Source organism: Mya arenaria, chromosome 11 (genome assembly GCF_026914265.1).
Source record: "Mya arenaria isolate MELC-2E11 chromosome 11, ASM2691426v1".
Lineage (NCBI taxonomy): Eukaryota > Metazoa > Mollusca > Bivalvia > Myida > Myidae > Mya > Mya arenaria.
Genome location: NC_069132.1, coordinates 57,905,710 through 57,926,584, shown reverse-complemented (window position 1 = coordinate 57,926,584; position 20,875 = coordinate 57,905,710). Strand labels below are relative to the sequence as shown.

The 20,875-nt window shown below is 36.1% G+C and overlaps 1 protein-coding gene across 1 annotated transcript; it reads left to right on the top strand.

Annotated features, from left to right (window-relative positions):
• Positions 1–249: 249 nt before the first annotated feature.
• LOC128208641 (uncharacterized) lies at positions 250–1,385 on the top strand. The gene is made up of 3 exons (XM_052912189.1): positions 250–361; positions 490–722; positions 1,374–1,385. The coding sequence occupies exons 1-3, from the start codon at positions 250–252 to the stop codon at positions 1,383–1,385; spliced, it is 357 nt and encodes a 118-aa protein (XP_052768149.1).
• Positions 1,386–20,875: the final 19,490 nt, after the last annotated feature.

The window sequence follows — 20,875 nt, the reverse complement described above, 5'->3', positions numbered from 1 at the left end:
AGGTCTATGGCAGGCCCTCCGCTCCGTTTTTCCGGGTACCCAGCTAAAGGGATGTGCATTTCATTGGTGCCAGTCCGTTCTGCGCCACGTCCAACACCTGGGGCTAAAGGCAACTTATGAGCGGAGAGAGGGAGCCCTCCAGCTCATCAGGAAGCTGTTGGCGCTTCCATTCCTTCCAGGACTGTCCTACAACACATAGAGCCCGCCTTCATCAAGCTTAAAGACCGGGCAGAGGCGAGTTCGAACCAGATGAAAGAACTCTTCACGTACGTTGAAGATCAGTGGATGGAGAGCTCCCTCTGGAGCACCACTGAGTGGTCTGTCTACCGACAGACGATACGAACCAACAATGACACCGAAGGTAAATACAAAACTGTTGTAAATATTTATTTATTATATTCCCCGTATCATTTCCGGTAAAAGCATTCACTAAAACTAGAAAATCATGTATGTTTTAGTTTTAATTGTGTTATGACTATTTTAATTCAGGCTGGCATCGCCGTTTGAACTTTTCTGCCGGTCGGTCAACCCTGCTGTTTAACGTTTTTCTGAAACTGCTGCTGAGGGAATCCAAGATGGTGAAGGTAACACATCAACTGGTGTCGGAGGCAGCCCTTGGCCGTCAGCGTCGAGAGCGTTACAGAGACATCGGCGCCAGGATCATGGATGAGGTGGACCCATACGATTCGCATGAGGTCACCTGCGAGGAGTTCCTGAAAAATGTTGGTGCCATCTACGGCGGGCGATAGGTGTTTGGTCAAGACTGATGTTAGACAATGGACATGTCATTATACATAATATTACCAACATAGTTATGTATAATATTTAAAGATTATTTAAAAAAAATAAGCTTAAACATTTCTTCTTCAACTCTATTTCGTTTTATAAAAATATTTCGTGAATAAATCTTTACATGTTTTCAAGTGTACAGATATTTTCTTTAAATCTATTTTTATTTATACCTATATATGCATGTATATAGCTTTGTCTATTAAAATAAAAAAAAAATACATGTTTTCTACTTATATTTAGAAATAAAAAAATAAAATTAAAAAAGGGCCGAAAATTCTCGGTAATCAGGGGCCGAAACGTCTACGGGATGGGGACGATTTGGTAAGGGGCCGAAAAGGTAACCGTTTGAGCTAGGGGCCGATTTGGTAAGGGACCGATTTGTCTGGTAGCCATGTCAACGGGTGGGGTAATGCAATTAGATGTTTTCATGTCTGTAAAGTTTGTGCTACCCCATCTGTGTTTCAAAGTAATCGAGGATATTGATTATATCATATATCACAGGTAAGTCCCATTTTTACCTTATATATTCAAATAAATTGTAAAATGAAACTTGTTATTGTTAATGTTAATGATATTTTTAGAACTCAAATTAATGGGCCGGCCTTGGGCCTATCAATATTTGGGCCTCATAAGGTAGAAATACTGTGTTTAATGCTCATTTCTATCAAATAAAACTCGGTATCCCTCATAAGAATAATTGTTTCCGACATTTATTCATCCTCTTTTGGAATTTTGAAACATTATAATAAATTGTTGCAAATCTTATTTGGGAGTAAGAGTGCATCTTTAAACGTTTATTATCAAAAACTAACTGGCAGATATCATCTTGTATCTCCAAAAATATCAACATTCAGGCTTCAATAAAATATAACATTTTCTGTTATATTTTTTTTTTAGATAAATACTATCAATAGAATTCGTAATATTGATTTCGACGTCTGATCAAATAAAACGTAAGCGGGTCTTTTAAGACGCAGGTATTCACCTCACATACTCACTTAATGTAATATATCTAGCCCAATCCAAACCGTGTGCCACACGTCCAGCTCCCCGATTAGTTCCTCAGTGTGCCTTTAAAAATCTTTCTTGGAGCAAGCAGCATGTCATTTCATTCAGACATATACAGTGTGTGCGAAGTGAAATGCGAAATTATATTTTACTTACGGACAATTCGGGCAAAATTCAAAGGAGCGAAGGTAGATATGTAAACCAATACAGTTTCGTAATGCACAATGCAAAAAAAAGTACGAGTCCTGAGTAACTCAATACTGTACAATGTATATCAAGTAAGAACCTCCAGTACCACAATACTGTACAATGTATATCAAGTAAGAAACTCCAGTACCACAGTACTGTACAATGTATATCAAGTAAGAACCTCCAGTACCACAGTACTGTACAATGTATATCAAGTAAGAAACTCCAGTACCACAGTACTGTACAATGTATATCAAGTAAGAACCTCCAGTACCACAGTACTGTACAATGTATATCAAGGAAGAACCTCCAGTACCACAGTACTGTACAATGTATATCAAGTAAGAACCTCCAGTACCACAGTACTGTACAATGTATATCAAGTAAGAACCTCCAGTAAGACAGTACTGTACAATGTATATCAAGTAAGAACCTCCAGTACCTCAATACTGTACAATGTATATCAAGTACGAACCTCCAGTACCACAGTACTGTACAATGTATATCAAGTAAGAAACTCCAGTACCACAGTACTGTACAATGTATATCAAGTAAGAACCTCCAGTACCACAGTACTGTACAATGTATATCAAGGAAGAACCTCCAGTACCACAGTACTGTACAATGTATATCAAGTAAGAAACTCCAGTACCACAATACTGTACAATGTATATCAAGTAAGAACCTCCAGTACCTCAATACTGTACAATGTATATCAAGTAAGAACCTCCAGTACCTCAATACTGTACAATGTATATCAAGTAAGAACCTCCAGTACCACAGTACTGTACAATGTATATCAAGTAAGAACCTCCAGTACCTCAATACTGTACAATATATATCAAGTAAGAACCTCCAGTACCTCAATACTGTACAATGTATACCAAGTAAGAACCTCCAGTACCACAGTACAGTACAATGTATATCAAGTAAGAACCTCCAGTACCTCAGTACTGTACAATGTATATCAAGTAAGAAACTCCAGTACCACAGTACTGTACAATGTATATCAAGTAAGAACCTCCAGTACCTCAATACTGTACAATGTATATCAAGTAAGAACCTCCAGTACCACAATACTGTACAATGTATATCAAGTAAGAACCTCCAGTACCACAGTACTGTACAATGTATATCAAGTAAGAAACTCCAGTACCACACTACTGTACAATGTATATCAAGTAAGAACCTCCAGTACCTCAATACTGTACAATATATATCAAGTAAGAACCTCCAGTAACTCAGTACTGTACAATGTATATCAAGTAAGAACCTCCAGTAACTCAATACTGTACAATGTATATCAAGTAAGAACCTCCAGTAACTCAGTACTGTACAATGTATATCAAGTAAGAAACTCCAGTACCACACTACTGTACAATGTATATCAAGTAAGAACCTCCAGTACCACAATACTGTACAATGTATATCAAGTAAGAACCTCCAGTAACTCAGTACTGTACAATGTATATCAAGTAAGAAACTCCAGTAACTCAATACTGTACAATGTATATCAAGTAAGAACCTCCAGTACCTCAATACTGTACATGTATATCAAGTAAGAAACTCTAGTACCTCAATACTGTACAATGTATATCAAGTAAGAACCTCCAGTAACTCAGTACTGTACAATGTATATCAAGTAAGAACCTCCAGTAACTCAATACTGTACAATGTATATCAAGTATGAACCTCCAGTGCCTCAATACTGTACAATGTATATCAAGTAAGAACCTCCAGTAACTCAGTACTGTACAATGTATATCAAGTAAGAACCTCCAGTACCTCAATACTGTACAATGTATATCAAGTATGAACCTCCAGTGCCTCAATACTGTACAATGTATATCAAGTAAGAACCTCCAGTAACTCAGTACTGTACAATGTATATCAAGTAAGAACCTCCAGTAACTCAGTACTGTACAATGTCTATCAAGTAAGAACCTCCAGTACCTCAATACTGTACAATGTATATCAAGTAAGAACCTCCAGTGCCTCAATACTGTACAATGTATATCAAGTAAGAACCTCCAGTACCTCAATACTGTACAATGTATATCAAGTAAGAAACTCCAGTACCTCAATACTGTACAATGTATATCAAGTAAGAACCTCCAGTAACTCAGTACTGTACAATGTATATCAAGTAAGAACCTCCAGTAACTCAATACTGTACAATGTATATCAAGTAAGAACCTCCAGTACCACAGTATTGTACAATGTATATCAAGTAAGAAACTCCAGTACCACAGTATTGTACAATGTATATCAAGTAAGAAACTCCAGTAACTCAGTACTGTACAATATATATCAAGTAAGAAACTCCAGTACCACACTACTGTACAATGTATATCAAGTAAGAACCTCCAGTACCTCAATACTGTACAATGTATATCAAGTAAGAACCTCCAGTAACTCAATACTGTACAATGTATATCAAGTAAGAACCTCCAGTACCACAATACTGTACAATGTATATCAAGTAAGAACCTCCAGTACCACAGTACTGTACAATGTATATCAAATAAGAACCTCCAGTAACTCAATACTGTACAATGTATATCAAGTATGAACCTCCAGTGCCTCAATACTGTACAATGTATATCAAGTAAGAACCTCCAGTAACTCAGTACTGTACAATGTATATCAAGTAAGAACCTCCAGTACCTCAATACTGTACAATGTATATCAAGTATGAACCTCCAGTGCCTCAATACTGTACAATGTATATCAAGTAAGAACCTCCAGTAACTCAGTACTGTACAATGTATATCAAGTAAGAACCTCCAGTAACTCAGTACTGTACAATGTCTATCAAGTAAGAACCTCCAGTACCTCAATACTGTACAATGTATATCAAGTATGAACCTCCAGTGCCTCAATACTGTACAATGTATATCAAGTAAGAACCTCCAGTACCTCAATACTGTACAATGTATATCAAGTAAGCAACTCCAGTACCTCAATACTGTACAATGTATATCAAGTAAGAACCTCCAGTAACTCAGTACTGTACAATGTATATCAAGTAAGAACCTCCAGTAACTCAATACTGTACAATGTATATCAAGTAAGAACCTCCAGTACCACAGTATTGTACAATGTATATCAAGTAAGAAACTCCAGTACCACAGTATTGTACAATGTATATCAAGTAAGAAACTCCAGTAACTCAGTACTGTACAATATATATCAAGTAAGAAACTCCAGTACCACACTACTGTACAATGTATATCAAGTAAGAACCTCCAGTACCACAATACTGTACAATGTATATCAAGTAAGAACCTCCAGTAACTCAATACTGTACAATGTATATCAAGTAAGAACCTCCAGTACCACAATACTGTACAATGTATATCAAGTAAGAACCTCCAGTACCTCAGTATTGTACAATGTATATCAAGTAAGAAACTCCAGTACCACAGTATTGTACAATGTATATCAAGTAAGAACCTCCAGTACCACAATACTGTACAATGTATATCAAGTAAGAACCTCCAGTACCACAGTACTGTACAATGTATATCAAGTAAGAAACTCCAGTACCACACTACTGTACAATGTATATCAAGTAAGAACCTCCAGTACCACAATACTGTACAATGTATATCAAGTAAGAACCTCCAGTAACTCAGTACTGTACAATGTATATCAAGTAAGAAACTCCAGTACCTCAATACTGTACAATGTATATCAAGTAAGAACCTCCAGTACCTCAATACTGTACAATGTATATCAAGTAAGAAACTCCAGTACCTCAATACTGTACAATGTATATCAAGTAAGAACCTCCAGTAACTCAGTACTGTACAATGTATATCAAGTAAGAACCTCCAGTAACTCAATACTGTACAATGTATATCAAGTATGAACCTCCAGTGCCTCAATACTGTACAATGTATATCAAGTAAGAACCTCCAGTAACTCAGTACTGTACAATGTATATCAAGTAAGAACCTCCAGTACCTCAATACTGTACAATGTATATCAAGTAAGAACCTCCAGTGCCTCAATACTGTACAATGTATATCAAGTAAGAACCTCCAGTAACTCAGTACTGTACAATGTATATCAAGTAAGAACCTCCAGTAACTCAGTACTGTACAATGTATATCAAGTAAGAACCTCCAGTACCTCAATACTGTACAATGTATATCAAGTATGAACCTCCAGTGCCTCAATACTGTACAATGTATATCAAGTAAGAACCTCCAGTACCTCAATACTGTACAATGTATATCAAGTAAGAAACTCCAGTACCTCAATACTGTACAATGTATATCAAGTAAGAACCTCCAGTAACTCAGTACTGTACAATGTATATCAAGTAAGAACCTCCAGTAACTCATTACTGTACAATGTATATCAAGTAAGAACCTCCAGTACCACAGTATTGTACAATGTATATCAAGTAAGAAACTCCAGTACCACAGTATTGTACAATGTATATCAAGAAGAAACTCCAGTAACTCAGTACTGTACAATGTATATCAAGTAAGAAACTCCAGTACCACACTACTGTACAATGTATATCAAGTAAGAACCTCCAGTACCACAATACTGTACAATGTATATCAAGTAAGAACCTCCAGTAACTCAATACTGTACAATGTATATCAAGTAAGAACCTCCAGTACCACAATACTGTACAATGTATATCAAGTAAGAAACTCCAGTACCACAGTACTGTACATTGTATATCAAGTAAGAACCTCCAGTACCACAGTACTGTACAATGTATATCAAGTAAGAAACTCCAGTACCACAATACAGTACAATGTATGTCAAGTAAGAACCTCCAGTAACTCAATACTGTACAATGTATATCAAGTAAGAACCTCCAGTACCACAGTATTGTACAATGTATATCAAGTAAGAAACTCCAGTACCACAGTATTGTACAATGTATATCAAGTAAGAACCTCCAGTACCACAGTATTGTACAATGTATATCAAGTAAGAAACTCCAGTACCACACTACTGTACAATGTATATCAAGTAAGAACCTCCAGTACCACAATACTGTACAATGTATATCAAGTAAGAACCTCCAGTAACTCAGTACTGTACAATGTATATCAAGTAAGAACCTCCAGTAACTCAGTACTGTACAATGTATATCAAGTAAGAACCTCCAGTACCACACTACTGTACAATGTATATCAAGTAAGAACCTCCAGTACCACACTATTGTACAATGTATATCAAGTAAAAACCTCCAGTACCACAACACTGTACAATGTATATCAAGTAAGAACCTCCAGTACCTCAATACTGTACAATGTATATCAAGTAAGAACCTCCAGTACCTCAATACTGTACAATGTATATGAAGTAAGAACCTCCAGTAACTCAATACTGTACAATGTATATCAAGTAAGAACCTCCAGTACCTCAATACTGTACAATGTATATGAAGTAAGAACCTCCAGTACCTCAGTACTGTACAATGTATATCAAGTAAGAACCTCCAGTACCTCAATACTGTACAATGTATATGAAGTAAGAACCTCCAGTAACTCAATACTGTACAATGTATATCAAGTAAGAACCTCCAGTACCACAGTATTGTACAATGTATATCAAGTAAGAACCTCCAGTATCACAGTATTGTACAATGTATATCAAGTAAGAAACTCCAGTAACTCAGTACTGTACAATGTATATCAAGTAAGAACCTCCAGTACCACAGTATTGTACAATGTATATCAAGTAAGAACCTCCAGTACTACAATACTGTACAATGTATATCAAGTAAGAACCTCCAGTACCACAATACTGTACAATGTATATCAAGTAAGAACCTCCAGTACCACAGTACTGTACAATGTATATCAAGTAAGAACCTCCAGTACCACAATACTGTACAATGTATATCAAGTAAGAAACTCCAGTAACTCAGTACTGTACAATGTATATCAAGTAAGAACCTCCAGTACTACAATACTGTACAATGTATATCAAGTAAGAACCTCCAGTACCACACTACTGTACAATGTATATCAAGTAAGAACCTCCAGTAACTCAATACTGTACAATGTATATCAAGTAAGAACCTCCAGTACCACAATACTGTACAATGTATATCAAGTAAGAACCTCCAGTACCTCAATACTGTACAATGTATATCAAGTAAGAACCTCCAGTACCTCAATACTGTACAATGTATATCAAGTAAGAAACTCCAGTACCACAATACTGTACAATGTATATCAAGTAAGAACCTCCAGTAACTCAATACTGTACGATGTATATCAAGTAAGAACCTCCAGTACCACAGTACTGTACAATGAATATCAAGTAAGAACCTCCAGTACCACAATACTGTACAATGTATATCAAGTAAGAACCTCCAGTACCTCAATACTGTACAATGTATATCAAGTAAGAACCTCCAGTAACTCAATACTGTACAATGTATATCAAGTAAGAACCTCCAGTGCCTCAATTCTGTACAATGTATATCATGTAAGAACCTCCAGTACCACACTACTGTACAATGTATATCAAGTAAGAACCTCCAGTACCTCAATACTGTACAATGTATATCAAGTATGAACCTCCAGTAACTCAATACTGTACAATGTTTATCAAGTAAGAACCTCCAGTACCACAGTACTGTACAATGTATATCAAGTAAGAACCTCCAGTACCACAATACTGTACAATGTATATCAGGTAAGAACCTCCAGTACCACACTACTGTACAATGTATATCAAGCAAGAACCTCCAGTAACTCAATACTGTACAATGTATATCAAGTAAGAACCTCCAGTAACTCAGTACTGTACAATGTATATCAAGTAAGAACCTCCAGTACCTCAGTACTGTACAATGTATATCAAGTAAGAACCTCCAGTACCACAGTACTGTACAATGTATATCAAGTAAGAACCTCCAGTACCACAATACTGTACAATGTATATCAGGTAAGAACCTCCAGTACCAGACTACTGTACAATGTATATCAAGCAAGAACCTCCAGTAACTCAATACTGTACAATGTATATCAAGTAAGAACCTCCAGTAACTCAGTACTGTACAATGTATATCAAGTATGAACCTCCAGTAACACAATACTGTACAATGTATATCAAGTAAGAACCTCCAGTACCACACTACTGTACAATGTATATCAAGTAAGAACCTCCAGTACCACAATACTGTACAATGTATATCAAGTAAGAAACTCCAGTACCACAATACTGTACAATGTATATCAAGTAAGAACCTCCAGTAACTCAATACTGTACAATGTATATCAAGTAAGAACCTCCAGTACTACAATACTGTACAATGTATATCAAGTAAGAAACTCCAGTACCTTAATACTGTACAATGTCTATCAAGTAAGAACCTCCAGTACCACAATACTGTACAATGTATATCAAGTAAGAACCTCCAGTACTACAATACTGTACAATGTATATCAAGTAAGAACCTCCAGTACCACAATACTGTACAATGTATATCAAGTAAGAACCTCCAGTACTACAATACTGTACAATGTATATCAAGTACGAACCTCCAGTACCTCAATACTGTACAATGTATATCAAGTAAGAACCTCCAGTACCACAATACTGTACAATGTATATCAAGTAAGAACCTCCAGTACCACACTACTGTACAATGTATATCAAGTAAGAACCTCCAGTACCACAATACTGTACAATGTATATCAAGTAAGAAACTCCAGTACCACAATACTGTACAATGTATATCAAGTAAGAACCTCCAGTAACTCAATACTGTACAATGTATATCAAGTAAGAACCTCCAGTACTACAATACTGTACAATGTATATCAAGTAAGAAACTCCAGTACCTTAATACTGTACAATGTATATCAAGTAAGAAACTCCAGTACCTTAGTACAGTACAATGTATATCAAGTAAGAACCTCCAGTAACTCAATACTGTACAATGTATATCAAGTAAGAACCTCCAGTAACTGAATACTGTACAATGTATATCAAGTAAGAACCTCCAGTACCACACTACTGTACAATGTATATCAAGTACGAACCTCCAGTACCTCAATACTGTACAATGTATATCAAGTAAGAACCTCCAGTACCACAATACTGTACAATGTATATCAAGTAAGAACCTCCAGTACCACAATACTGTACAATGTATATCAAGTAAGAACCTCCAGTACCTCAATACTGTACAATGTATATCAAGTAAGAACCTCCAGCACCACAATACTGTACACTGTATATCAAGTAAGAACCTCCAGTACCACAGTACTGTACAATGTATATCAAGTACGAACCTCCAGTACCACAGTACTGTACAATGTATATCAAGTAAGAAACTCCAGTAACTCAATACTGTACAATGTATATCAAGTAAGAACCTCCAGTAACTCAATACTGTACAATGTATATCAAGTAAGAACCTCCAGTACCTCAATACTGTACAATGTATATAAAGTAAGAACCTCCAGTACCACAGTACTGTACAATGTATATCAGGTAAGAACCTCCAGTACCTCAATACTGTACAATGTATATAAAGTAAGAACCTCCAGTACCTCAATACTGTACAATGTATATCAAGTAAGAACCTCCAGTACCACAGTACTGTACAATGTATATCAAGTAAGAAACTCCAGTAACTCAATACTGTACAATGTATATCAAGTAAGAACCTACAGTAACTCAATACTGTACAATGTATATCAAGTAAGAACCTCCAGTACCACACTACTGTACAATGTATATCAAGTAAGAACCTCCAGTACCACACTACTGTACAATGTATATCAAGTAAGAAACTCCAGTAACTCAATACTGTACAATGTATATCAAGTAAGAACCTACAGTAACTCAATACTGTACAATGTATATCAAGTAAGAACCTCCAGTACCACACTACTGTACAATGTATATCAAGTACGAACCTCCAGTACCTCAATACTGTACAATGTATATCAAGTAAGAACCTCCAGTACCACAATACTGTACAATGAATATCAAGTAAGAACCTCCAGTACCACAATACTGTACAATGTATATCAAGTAAGAACCTCCAGTACCTCAATACTGTACAATGTATATCAAGTAAGAACCTCCAGTAACTCAATACTGTACAATGTATATCAAGTAAGAACCTCCAGTGCCTCAATACTGTACAATGTATATCATGTAAGAACCTCCAGTACCACAGTACTGTACAATGTATATCAAGTAAGAAACTCCAGTACCTCAATACTGTACAATGTATATCAAGTAAGAACCTCCAGTAACTCAATACTGTACAATGTATATCAAGTAAGAACCTCCAGTACCACAGTACTGTACAATGTATATCAAGTAAGAACCTCCAGTAACTCAATACTGTACAATGTATATCAAGTAAGAACCTCCAGTACCACAGTACAGTACAATGTATATCAAGTAAGAACCTCCAGTACCACAGTACTGTACAATGTATATCAAGTAAGAACCTCCAGTACCACAATACTGTACAATGTATATCAAGTAAGAACCTCCAGTACCACAATACTGTACAATGTATATCAAGTAAGAACCTCCAGTACCACAATACTGTACAATGTATATCAAGTAAGAACCTCCAGTACCTCAATACTGTACAATGTATATCAAGTAAGAAACTCCAGTACCACAGTACTGTACAATGTATATCAAGTAAGAAACTCCAGTACCTCAATACTGTACAATGTATATCAAGTACGAACCTCCAGTACCTCAATACTGTACAATGTATATCAAGTAAGAACCTCCAGTACCACAGTACTGTACAATGTATATCATGTAAGAACCTCCAGTACCTCAATACTGTACAATGTATATCAAGTACGAACCTCCAGTACCTCAATACTGTACAATGTATATCAAGTAAGAAACTCCAGTAACTCAGTACTGTACAATGTATATCAAGTAAGAACCTCCAGTACCACAGTACTGTACAATGTATATCATGTAAGAACCTCCAGTACCACAGTACTGTACAATGTATATCAAGTAAGAAACTCCAGTACCTCAATACTGTACAATGTATATCAAGTACGAACCTCCAGTACCTCAATACTGTACAATGTATATCAAGTAAGAACCTCCAGTACCACAATACTGTACAATGCATATCAAGTAAGAACCTCCAGTACCACAATACTGTACAATGTATATCAAGTAAGAACCTCCAGTACCACAATACTGTACAATGTATATCAAGTAAGAACCTCCAGTACCACAATACTGTACAATGTATATCAAGTAAGAACCTCCAGTACCTCAATACTGTACAATGTATATCAAGTAAGAACCTCCAGTACCTCAATACTGTACAATGTATATCAAGTAAGAACCTCCAGTACCTCAATACTGTACAATGTATATCAAGTAAGAACCTCCAGTACCACAATACTGTACAATGTATATCAAGTAAGAACCTCCAGTACCTCAATACTGTACAATGTATATCAAGTAAGAACCTCCAGTACCACAGTACTGTACAATGTATATCAAGTAAGAACCTCCAGTACCTCAGTACTGTACAATGTATATCAAGCAAGAACCTCCAGTACCTCAATACTGTACAATGTATATCAAGTAAGAACCTCCAGTAACTCAATACTGTACAATGTATATCAAGTAATAACCTCCAGTACCACAATACTGTACAATGTATATCAAGTAAGAAACTCCAGTACCTCAATACTGTACAATGTATATCAAGTACGAACCTCCAGTACCACAATACTGTACAATGTATATCAAGTACGAACCTCCAGTACCACAATACTGTACAATGTATATCAAGTACGAACCTCCAGTACCACAATACTGTACAATGTATATCAAGTAAGAAACTCCAGTACCACAATACTGTACAAAGTATATCAAGTAAGAACCTCCAGTACCTCAATACTGTACAATGTATATCAAGTACAAACCTCCAGTACCACAATACTGTACAATGCATATCAAGTAAGAACCTCCAGTAACTCAATACTGTACAATGTATATCAAGTAAGAACCTCCAGTACCACAATACTGTACAATGTATATCAAGTAAGAACCTCCAGTACCTCAATACTGTACAATGTTTATCAAGTAAGAACCTCCAGTACCTCAATACTGTACAATGTATATCAAGTAAGAACCTCCAGTACCACAGTACAGTACAATGTATATCAAGTAAGAACCTCCAGTAACTCAATACTGTACAATGTATATCAAGTAAGAACCTCCAGTACCACAGTACAGTACAATGTATATCAAGTAAGAACCTCCAGTAACTCAATACTGTACAATGTATATCAAGTACGAACCTCCAGTACCTCAATACTGTACAATGTATATCAAGTAAGAACCTCCAGTAACTCAATACTGTACAATGTATATCAAGTAAGAACCTCCAGTACCTCAATACTGTACAATGTATATCAAGTAAGAACCTCCAGTGCCTCAGTACAGTACAATGTATATCAAGTAAGAAACTCCAGTACCACAGTACTGTACAATGTATATCAAGTATGAACCTCCAGTAACTCAATACTGTACAATGTATATCAAGTATGAACCTCCAGTACCTCAGTACTGTACAATGTATATCAAGTAAGAACCTCCAGTACCTCAATACTGTACAATGTATATCAAGTAAGAAACTCCAGTACCACAATACTGTACAATGTATATCAAGTAAGAACCTCCAGTACCTCAGTACTGTACAATGTATATCAAGTATGAACCTCCAGTAACTCAATACTGTACAATGTATATCAAGTATGAACCTCCAGTACCTCAGTACTGTACAATGTATATCAAGTAAGAACCTCCAGTACCACAATACTGTACAATGTATATCAAGTAAGAAACTCCAGTAACTCAATACTGTACAATGTATATCAAGTAAGAAACTCCAGTACCACAATACTGTACAATGTATATGAAGTAAGAACCTCCAGTACCTCAATACTGTACAATGTATATCAAGTAAGAACCTCCAGTACCTCAATACTGTACAATGTATATCAAGTAAGAACCTCCAGTACCACACTACTGTACAATGTATATCAAGTAAGAACCTCCAGTAACTCAATACTGTACAATGTATATCAAGTATGAACCTCCAGTACCACAGTACTGTACAATGTATATCAAGTAAGAAACTCCAGTAACTCAATACTGTACAATGTATATCAAGTATGAACCTCCAGTACCACAGTACAGTACAATGTATATCAAGTATGAACCTCCAGTAACTCAATACTGTACAATGTATATCAAGTACGAACCTCCAGTACCTCAATACTGTACAATGTATATCAAGTAAGAACCTCCAGTACCACAGTACTGTACAATGTATATCAAGTAAGAACCTACAGTAACTCAATACTGTACAATGTATATCAAGTAAGAACCTCCAGTACCTCAATATTGTACAATGTATATCAAGTAAGAACCTCCAGTACCACAGTACTGTACAATGTATATCAAGTAAGAACCTCCAGTACCACAGTACTGTACAATGTATATCAAGTAAGAACCTCCAGTACCACAGTACTGTACAATGAATATCAAGTAAGAACCTCCAGTACCTCAATACTGTACAATGTATATCAAGTAAGAAACTCCAGTAACTCAGTACTGTACAATGTATATCAAGTATGAACCTCCAGTACCTCAGTACTGTACAATGTATATCAAGTAAGAAACTCCAGTACCTTAATACTGTACAATGTATATCAAGTAAGAAACTCCAGTACCTTAATACTGTACAATGTATATCAAGTAAGAAACTCCAGTACCTTAGTACTGTACAATGTATATCAAGTAAGAAACTCCAGTACCTCAATACTGTACAATGTATATCAAGTAAGAACCTCCAGTAACTCAATGCTGTACAATGTATATCAAGTAAGAACCTCCAGTAACTCAATACTGTACAATGTATATCAAGTAAGAACCTCCAGTACCACAATACTGTGCAATGTATATCAAGTAAGAACCTCCAGTACCACAATACTGTACAATGCATATCAAGTAAGAACCTCCAGTACCTCAGTACTGTACAATGTATATCAAGTAAGAACCTCCAGTACCACAGTACTGTACAATGTATATCAAGTAAGAACCTCCAGTACCACAATACTGTACAATGTATATCAAGTACGAACCTCCAGTACCACAATACTGTACAATGCATATCAAGTAAGAACCTCCAGTACCACAATACTGTACAATGTATATCAAGTAAGAACCTCCAGTACCTCAATACTGTACAATGTATATCAAGTAAGAACCTCCAGTACCACAATACTGTACAATGTATATCAAGTAAGAAACTCCTGTACCACAGTACTGTACAATGTATATCAAGTAAGAACCTCCAGTACCACAATACTGTACAATGTATATCAAGTAAGAACCTCCAGTACCTCAATACTGTACAATGTATATCAAGTAAGAACCTCCAGTACCACAGTACTGTACAATGTATATCAAGTAAGAAACTCCAGTAACTCAATACTGTACAATGTATATCAAGTAAGAACCTCCAGTACCTCAATACTGTACAATGTATATCAGGTAAGAACCTCCAGTACTACAATACTGTACAATGTATATCAAGTAAGAAACTCCAGTACCTCAGTACTGTACAATGTATATCAAGTAAGAACCTCCAGTACCTCAGTACTGTACAATGTATATCAAGTAAGAACCTCCAGTACCACAGTATTGTACAATGTATATCAAGTAAGAACCTCCAGTACCACAGTATTGTACAATGTATATCAAGTAAGAACCTCCAGTACCTCAGTACTGTACAATGTATATCAAGTAAGAACCTCCAGTACCTCAGTACTGTACAATGTATATCAAGTAAGAACCTCAAGTACCTCAATACTGTACAATGTATATCAAGTAAGAACCTCCAGTACCTCAATACTGTACAATGTATATCAAGGAAGAACCTCCAGTACCACAGTACTGTACAATGTATATCAAGTAAGAAACTCCAGTACCTCAGTACTGTACAATGTATATCAAGTAAGAACCTCCAGTGCCTCAGTACAGTACAATGTATATCAAGTAAGAACCTCAAGTACCTCAATATTGTACAATGTATATCAAGTAAGAAACTCCAGTGCCTCAATACTGTACAATGTATATCAAGGAAGAACCTCCAGTACCACAGTACTGTACAATGTATATCAAGTAAGAACCTCCAGTGCCTCAGTACAGTACAATGTATATCAAGTAAGAACCTCCAGTACCTCAATATTGTACAATGTATATCAAGTAAGAAACTCCAGTGCCTCAGTACAGTACAATGTATATCAAGTAAGAACCTCAAGTACCTCAATACTGTACAATGTATATCAAGTAAGAACCTCCAGTACCACAATACTGTACAATGTATATCAAGGAAGAACCTCCAGTACCACAGTACTGTACAATGTATATCAAGTAAGAACCTCCAGTACCTCAGTACTGTACAATGTATATCAAGTAAGAACCTCCAGTACCTCAATACTGTACAATGTATATCAAGTAAGAACCTCCAGTACCACAGTACTGTACAATGTATATCAAGTAAGAAACTCCAGTACCTCAATACTGTACAATGTATATGAAGTAAGAACCTCCAGTACCTCAGTACTGTACAATGTATATCAAGTAAGAACCTCCAGTACCACAGTATTGTACAATGTATATCAAGTAAGAACCTCCAGTACCACAGTACTGTACAATGTATATCAAGTAAGAAACTCCAGTACCACAGTACTGTACAATGTATATCAGGTAAGAACCTCCAGTACCACAGTATTGTACAATGTATATCAAGTAAGAACCTCCAGTACCACAGTAATGTACAATGTATATCAAGTAAGAACCTCCAGTACCTCAGTACTGTACAATGTATATCAAGTAAGAACCTCCAGTACCTCAGTACTGTACAATGTATATCAAGTAAGAACCTCAAGTACCTCAATACTGTACAATGTATATCAAGTAAGAAACTCCAGTACCTCAATACTGTACATTGTATATCAAGTAAGAAACTCCAGTACCACAGTACTGTACAATGTATATCAAGTAAGAAACTCCAGTACCACAGTACTGTACAATGTATATCAAGTAAGAAACTCCAGTACCACAATACTGTACAATGTATATCAAGTAAGAAACTCCAGTACCTTAGTACTGTACAATGTATATCAAGTAAGAAACTCCAGTACCTCAATACTGTACAATGTATATCAAGTAAGAACCTCCAGTACCTTAATACTGTACAATGTATATCAAGTAAGAAACTCCAGTACCTTAGTACTGTACAATGTATATCAAGTAAGAAACTCCAGTACCTCAATACTGTACAATGTATATCAAGTAAGAACCTCCAGTAACTCAATGCTGTACAATGTATATCAAGTAAGAACCTCCAGTGCCTCAATACTGTACAATGTATATCAAGTAAGAACCTCCAGTACCACAATACTGTACAATGTATATCAAGTAAGAACCTCCAGTACCACAATACTGTACAATGCATATCAAGTAAGAACCTCCAGTACCTCAGTACTGTACAATGTATATCAAGTAAGAACCTCCAGTACCACAGTACTGTACAATGTATATCAAGTAAGAACCTCCAGTACCACAATACTGTACAATGTATATCAAGTACGAACCTCCAGTACCACAATACTGTACAATGCATATCAAGTAAGAACCTCCAGTACCTCAGTACTGTACAATGTATATCAAGTAAGAACCTCCAGTACCACAATACTGTACAATGTATATCAAGTAAGAACCTCCAGTACCTCAATACTGTACAATGTATATCAAGTAAGAACCTCCAGTACCACAATACTGTACAATGTATATCAAGTAAGAAACTCCTGTACCACAGTACTGTACAATGTATATCAAGTAAGAACCTCCAGTACCACAATACTGTACAATGTATATCAAGTAAGAACCTCCAGTACCTCAATACTGTACAATGTATATCAAGTAAGAACCTCCAGTACCACAGTACTGTACAATGTATATCAAGTAAGAAACTCCAGTAACTCAATACTGTACAATGTATATCAAGTAAGAACCTCCAGTACCTCAATACTGTACAATGTATATCAGGTAAGAACCTCCAGTACTACAATACTGTACAATGTATATCAAGTAAGAAACTCCAGTACCTCAGTACTGTACAATGTATATCAAGTAAGAACCTCCAGTACCTCAGTACTGTACAATGTATATCAAGTAAGAACCTCCAGTACCTCAGTACTGTACAATGTATATCAGGTAAGAACCTCCAGTACCACAGTATTGTACAATGTATATCAAGTAAGAACCTCCAGTACCACAGTATTGTACAATGTATATCAAGTAAGAACCTCCAGTACCTCAGTACTGTACAATGTATATCAAGTAAGAACCTCCAGTACCTCAGTACTGTACAATGTATATCAAGTAAGAACCTCAAGTACCTCAATACTGTACAATGTATATCAAGTAAGAACCTCCAGTACCTCAATACTGTACAATGTATATCAAGGAAGAACCTCCAGTACCACAGTACTGTACAATGTATATCAAGTAAGAAACTCCAGTACCTCAGTACTGTACAATGTATATCAAGTAAGAACCTCCAGTGCCTCAGTACAGTACAATGTATATCAAGTAAGAACCTCAAGTACCTCAATATTGTACAATGTATATCAAGTAAGAAACTCCAGTGCCTCAATACTGTACAATGTATATCAAGGAAGAACCTCCAGTACCACAGTACTGTACAATGTATATCAAGTAAGAACCTCCAGTGCCTCAGTACAGTACAATGTATATCAAGTAAGAACCTCCAGTACCTCAATATTGTACAATGTATATCAAGTAAGAAACTCCAGTACCTCAGTACAGTACAATGTATATCAAGTAAGAACCTCAAGTACCTCAATACTGTACAATGTATATCAAGTAAGAACCTCCAGTACCACAATACTGTACAATGTATATCAAGGAAGAACCTCCAGTACCACAGTACTGTACAATGTATATCAAGTAAGAACCTCCAGTACCTCAGTACTGTACAATGTATATCAAGTAAGAACCTCCAGTACCTCAATACTGTACAATGTATATCAAGTAAGAACCTCCAGTACCACAGTACTGTACAATGTATATCAAGTAAGAAACTCCAGTACCTCAGTACTGTACAATGTATATCAAGTAAGAACCTCCAGTACCTCAGTACTGTACAATGTATATCAAGTAAGAACCTCCAGTACCACAGTACTGTACAATGTATATCAAGTAAGAACCTCCAGTACCACAGTACTGTACAATGTATATCAAGTAAGAAACTCCAGTACCACAGTACTGTACAATGTATATCAAGTAAGAACCTCCAGTACCACAGTATTGTACAATGTATATCAAGTAAGAACCTCCAGTACCACAGTATTGTACAATGTATATCAAGTAAGAACCTCCAGTACCTCAGTACTGTACAATGTATATCAAGTAAGAAACTCCAGTACCTCAGTACTGTACAATGTATATCAAGTAAGAACCTCAAGTACCTCAATACTGTACAATGTATATCAAGTAAGAAACTCCAGTACCTCAATACTGTACATTGTATATCAAGTAAGAAACTCCAGTACCACAGTACTGTACAATGTATATCAAGTAAGAAACTCCAGTACCACAGTACTGTACAATGTATATCAAGTAAGAAACTCCAGTACCACAATACTGTACAATGTATATCAAGTAAGAAACTCCAGTACCTTAGTACTGTACAATGTATATCAAGTAAGAAACTCCAGTACCTTAATACTGTACAATGTATATCAAGTAAGAAACTCCAGTACCTTAATACTGTACAATGTATATCAAGTAAGAAACTCCAGTACCTTAGTACTGTACAATGTATATCAAGTAAGAAACTCCAGTACCTTAATACTGTACAATGTATATCAAGTAAGAACCTCCAGTAACTCAATGCTGTACAATGTATATCAAGTAAGAACCTCCAGTGCCTCAATACTGTACAATGTATATCAAGTAAGAACCTCCAGTACCACAATACTGTACAATGTATATCAAGTAAGAACCTCCAGTACCACAATACTTTACAATGCATATCAAGTAAGAACCTCCAGTACCTCAGTACTGTACAATGTATATCAAGTAAGAACCTCCAGTACCACAGTACTGTACAATGTATATCAAGTAAGAACCTCCAGTACCACAATACTGTACAATGTATATCAAGTACGAACCTCCAGTACCACAATACTGTACAATGCATATCAAGTAAGAACCTCCAGTACCTCAGTACTGTACAATGTATATCAAGTAAGAACCTCCAGTACCACAATACTGTACAATGTATATCAAGTAAGAACCTCCAGTACCTCAATACTGTACAATGTATATCAAGTAAGAACCTCCAGTACCACAATACTGTACAATGTATATCAAGTAAGAAACTCCTGTACCACAGTACTGTACAATGTATATCAAGTAAGAACCTCCAGTACCACAATACTGTACAATGTATATCAAGTAAGAACCTCCAGTACCACAATACTGTACAATGTATATCAAGTAAGAACCTCCAGTACCACAGTACTGTACAATGTATATCAAGTAAGAAACTCCAGTAACTCAATACTGTACAATGTATATCAAGTAAGAACCTCCAGTACCTCAATACTGTACAATGTATATCAAGTAAGAACCTCCAGTACCACAATACTGTACAATGTATATCAAGTAAGAAACTCCAGTACCTCAGTACTGTACAATGTATATCAAGTAAGAACCTCCAGTACCTCAGTACTGTACAATGTATATCAAGTAAGAACCTCCAGTACCTCAGTAC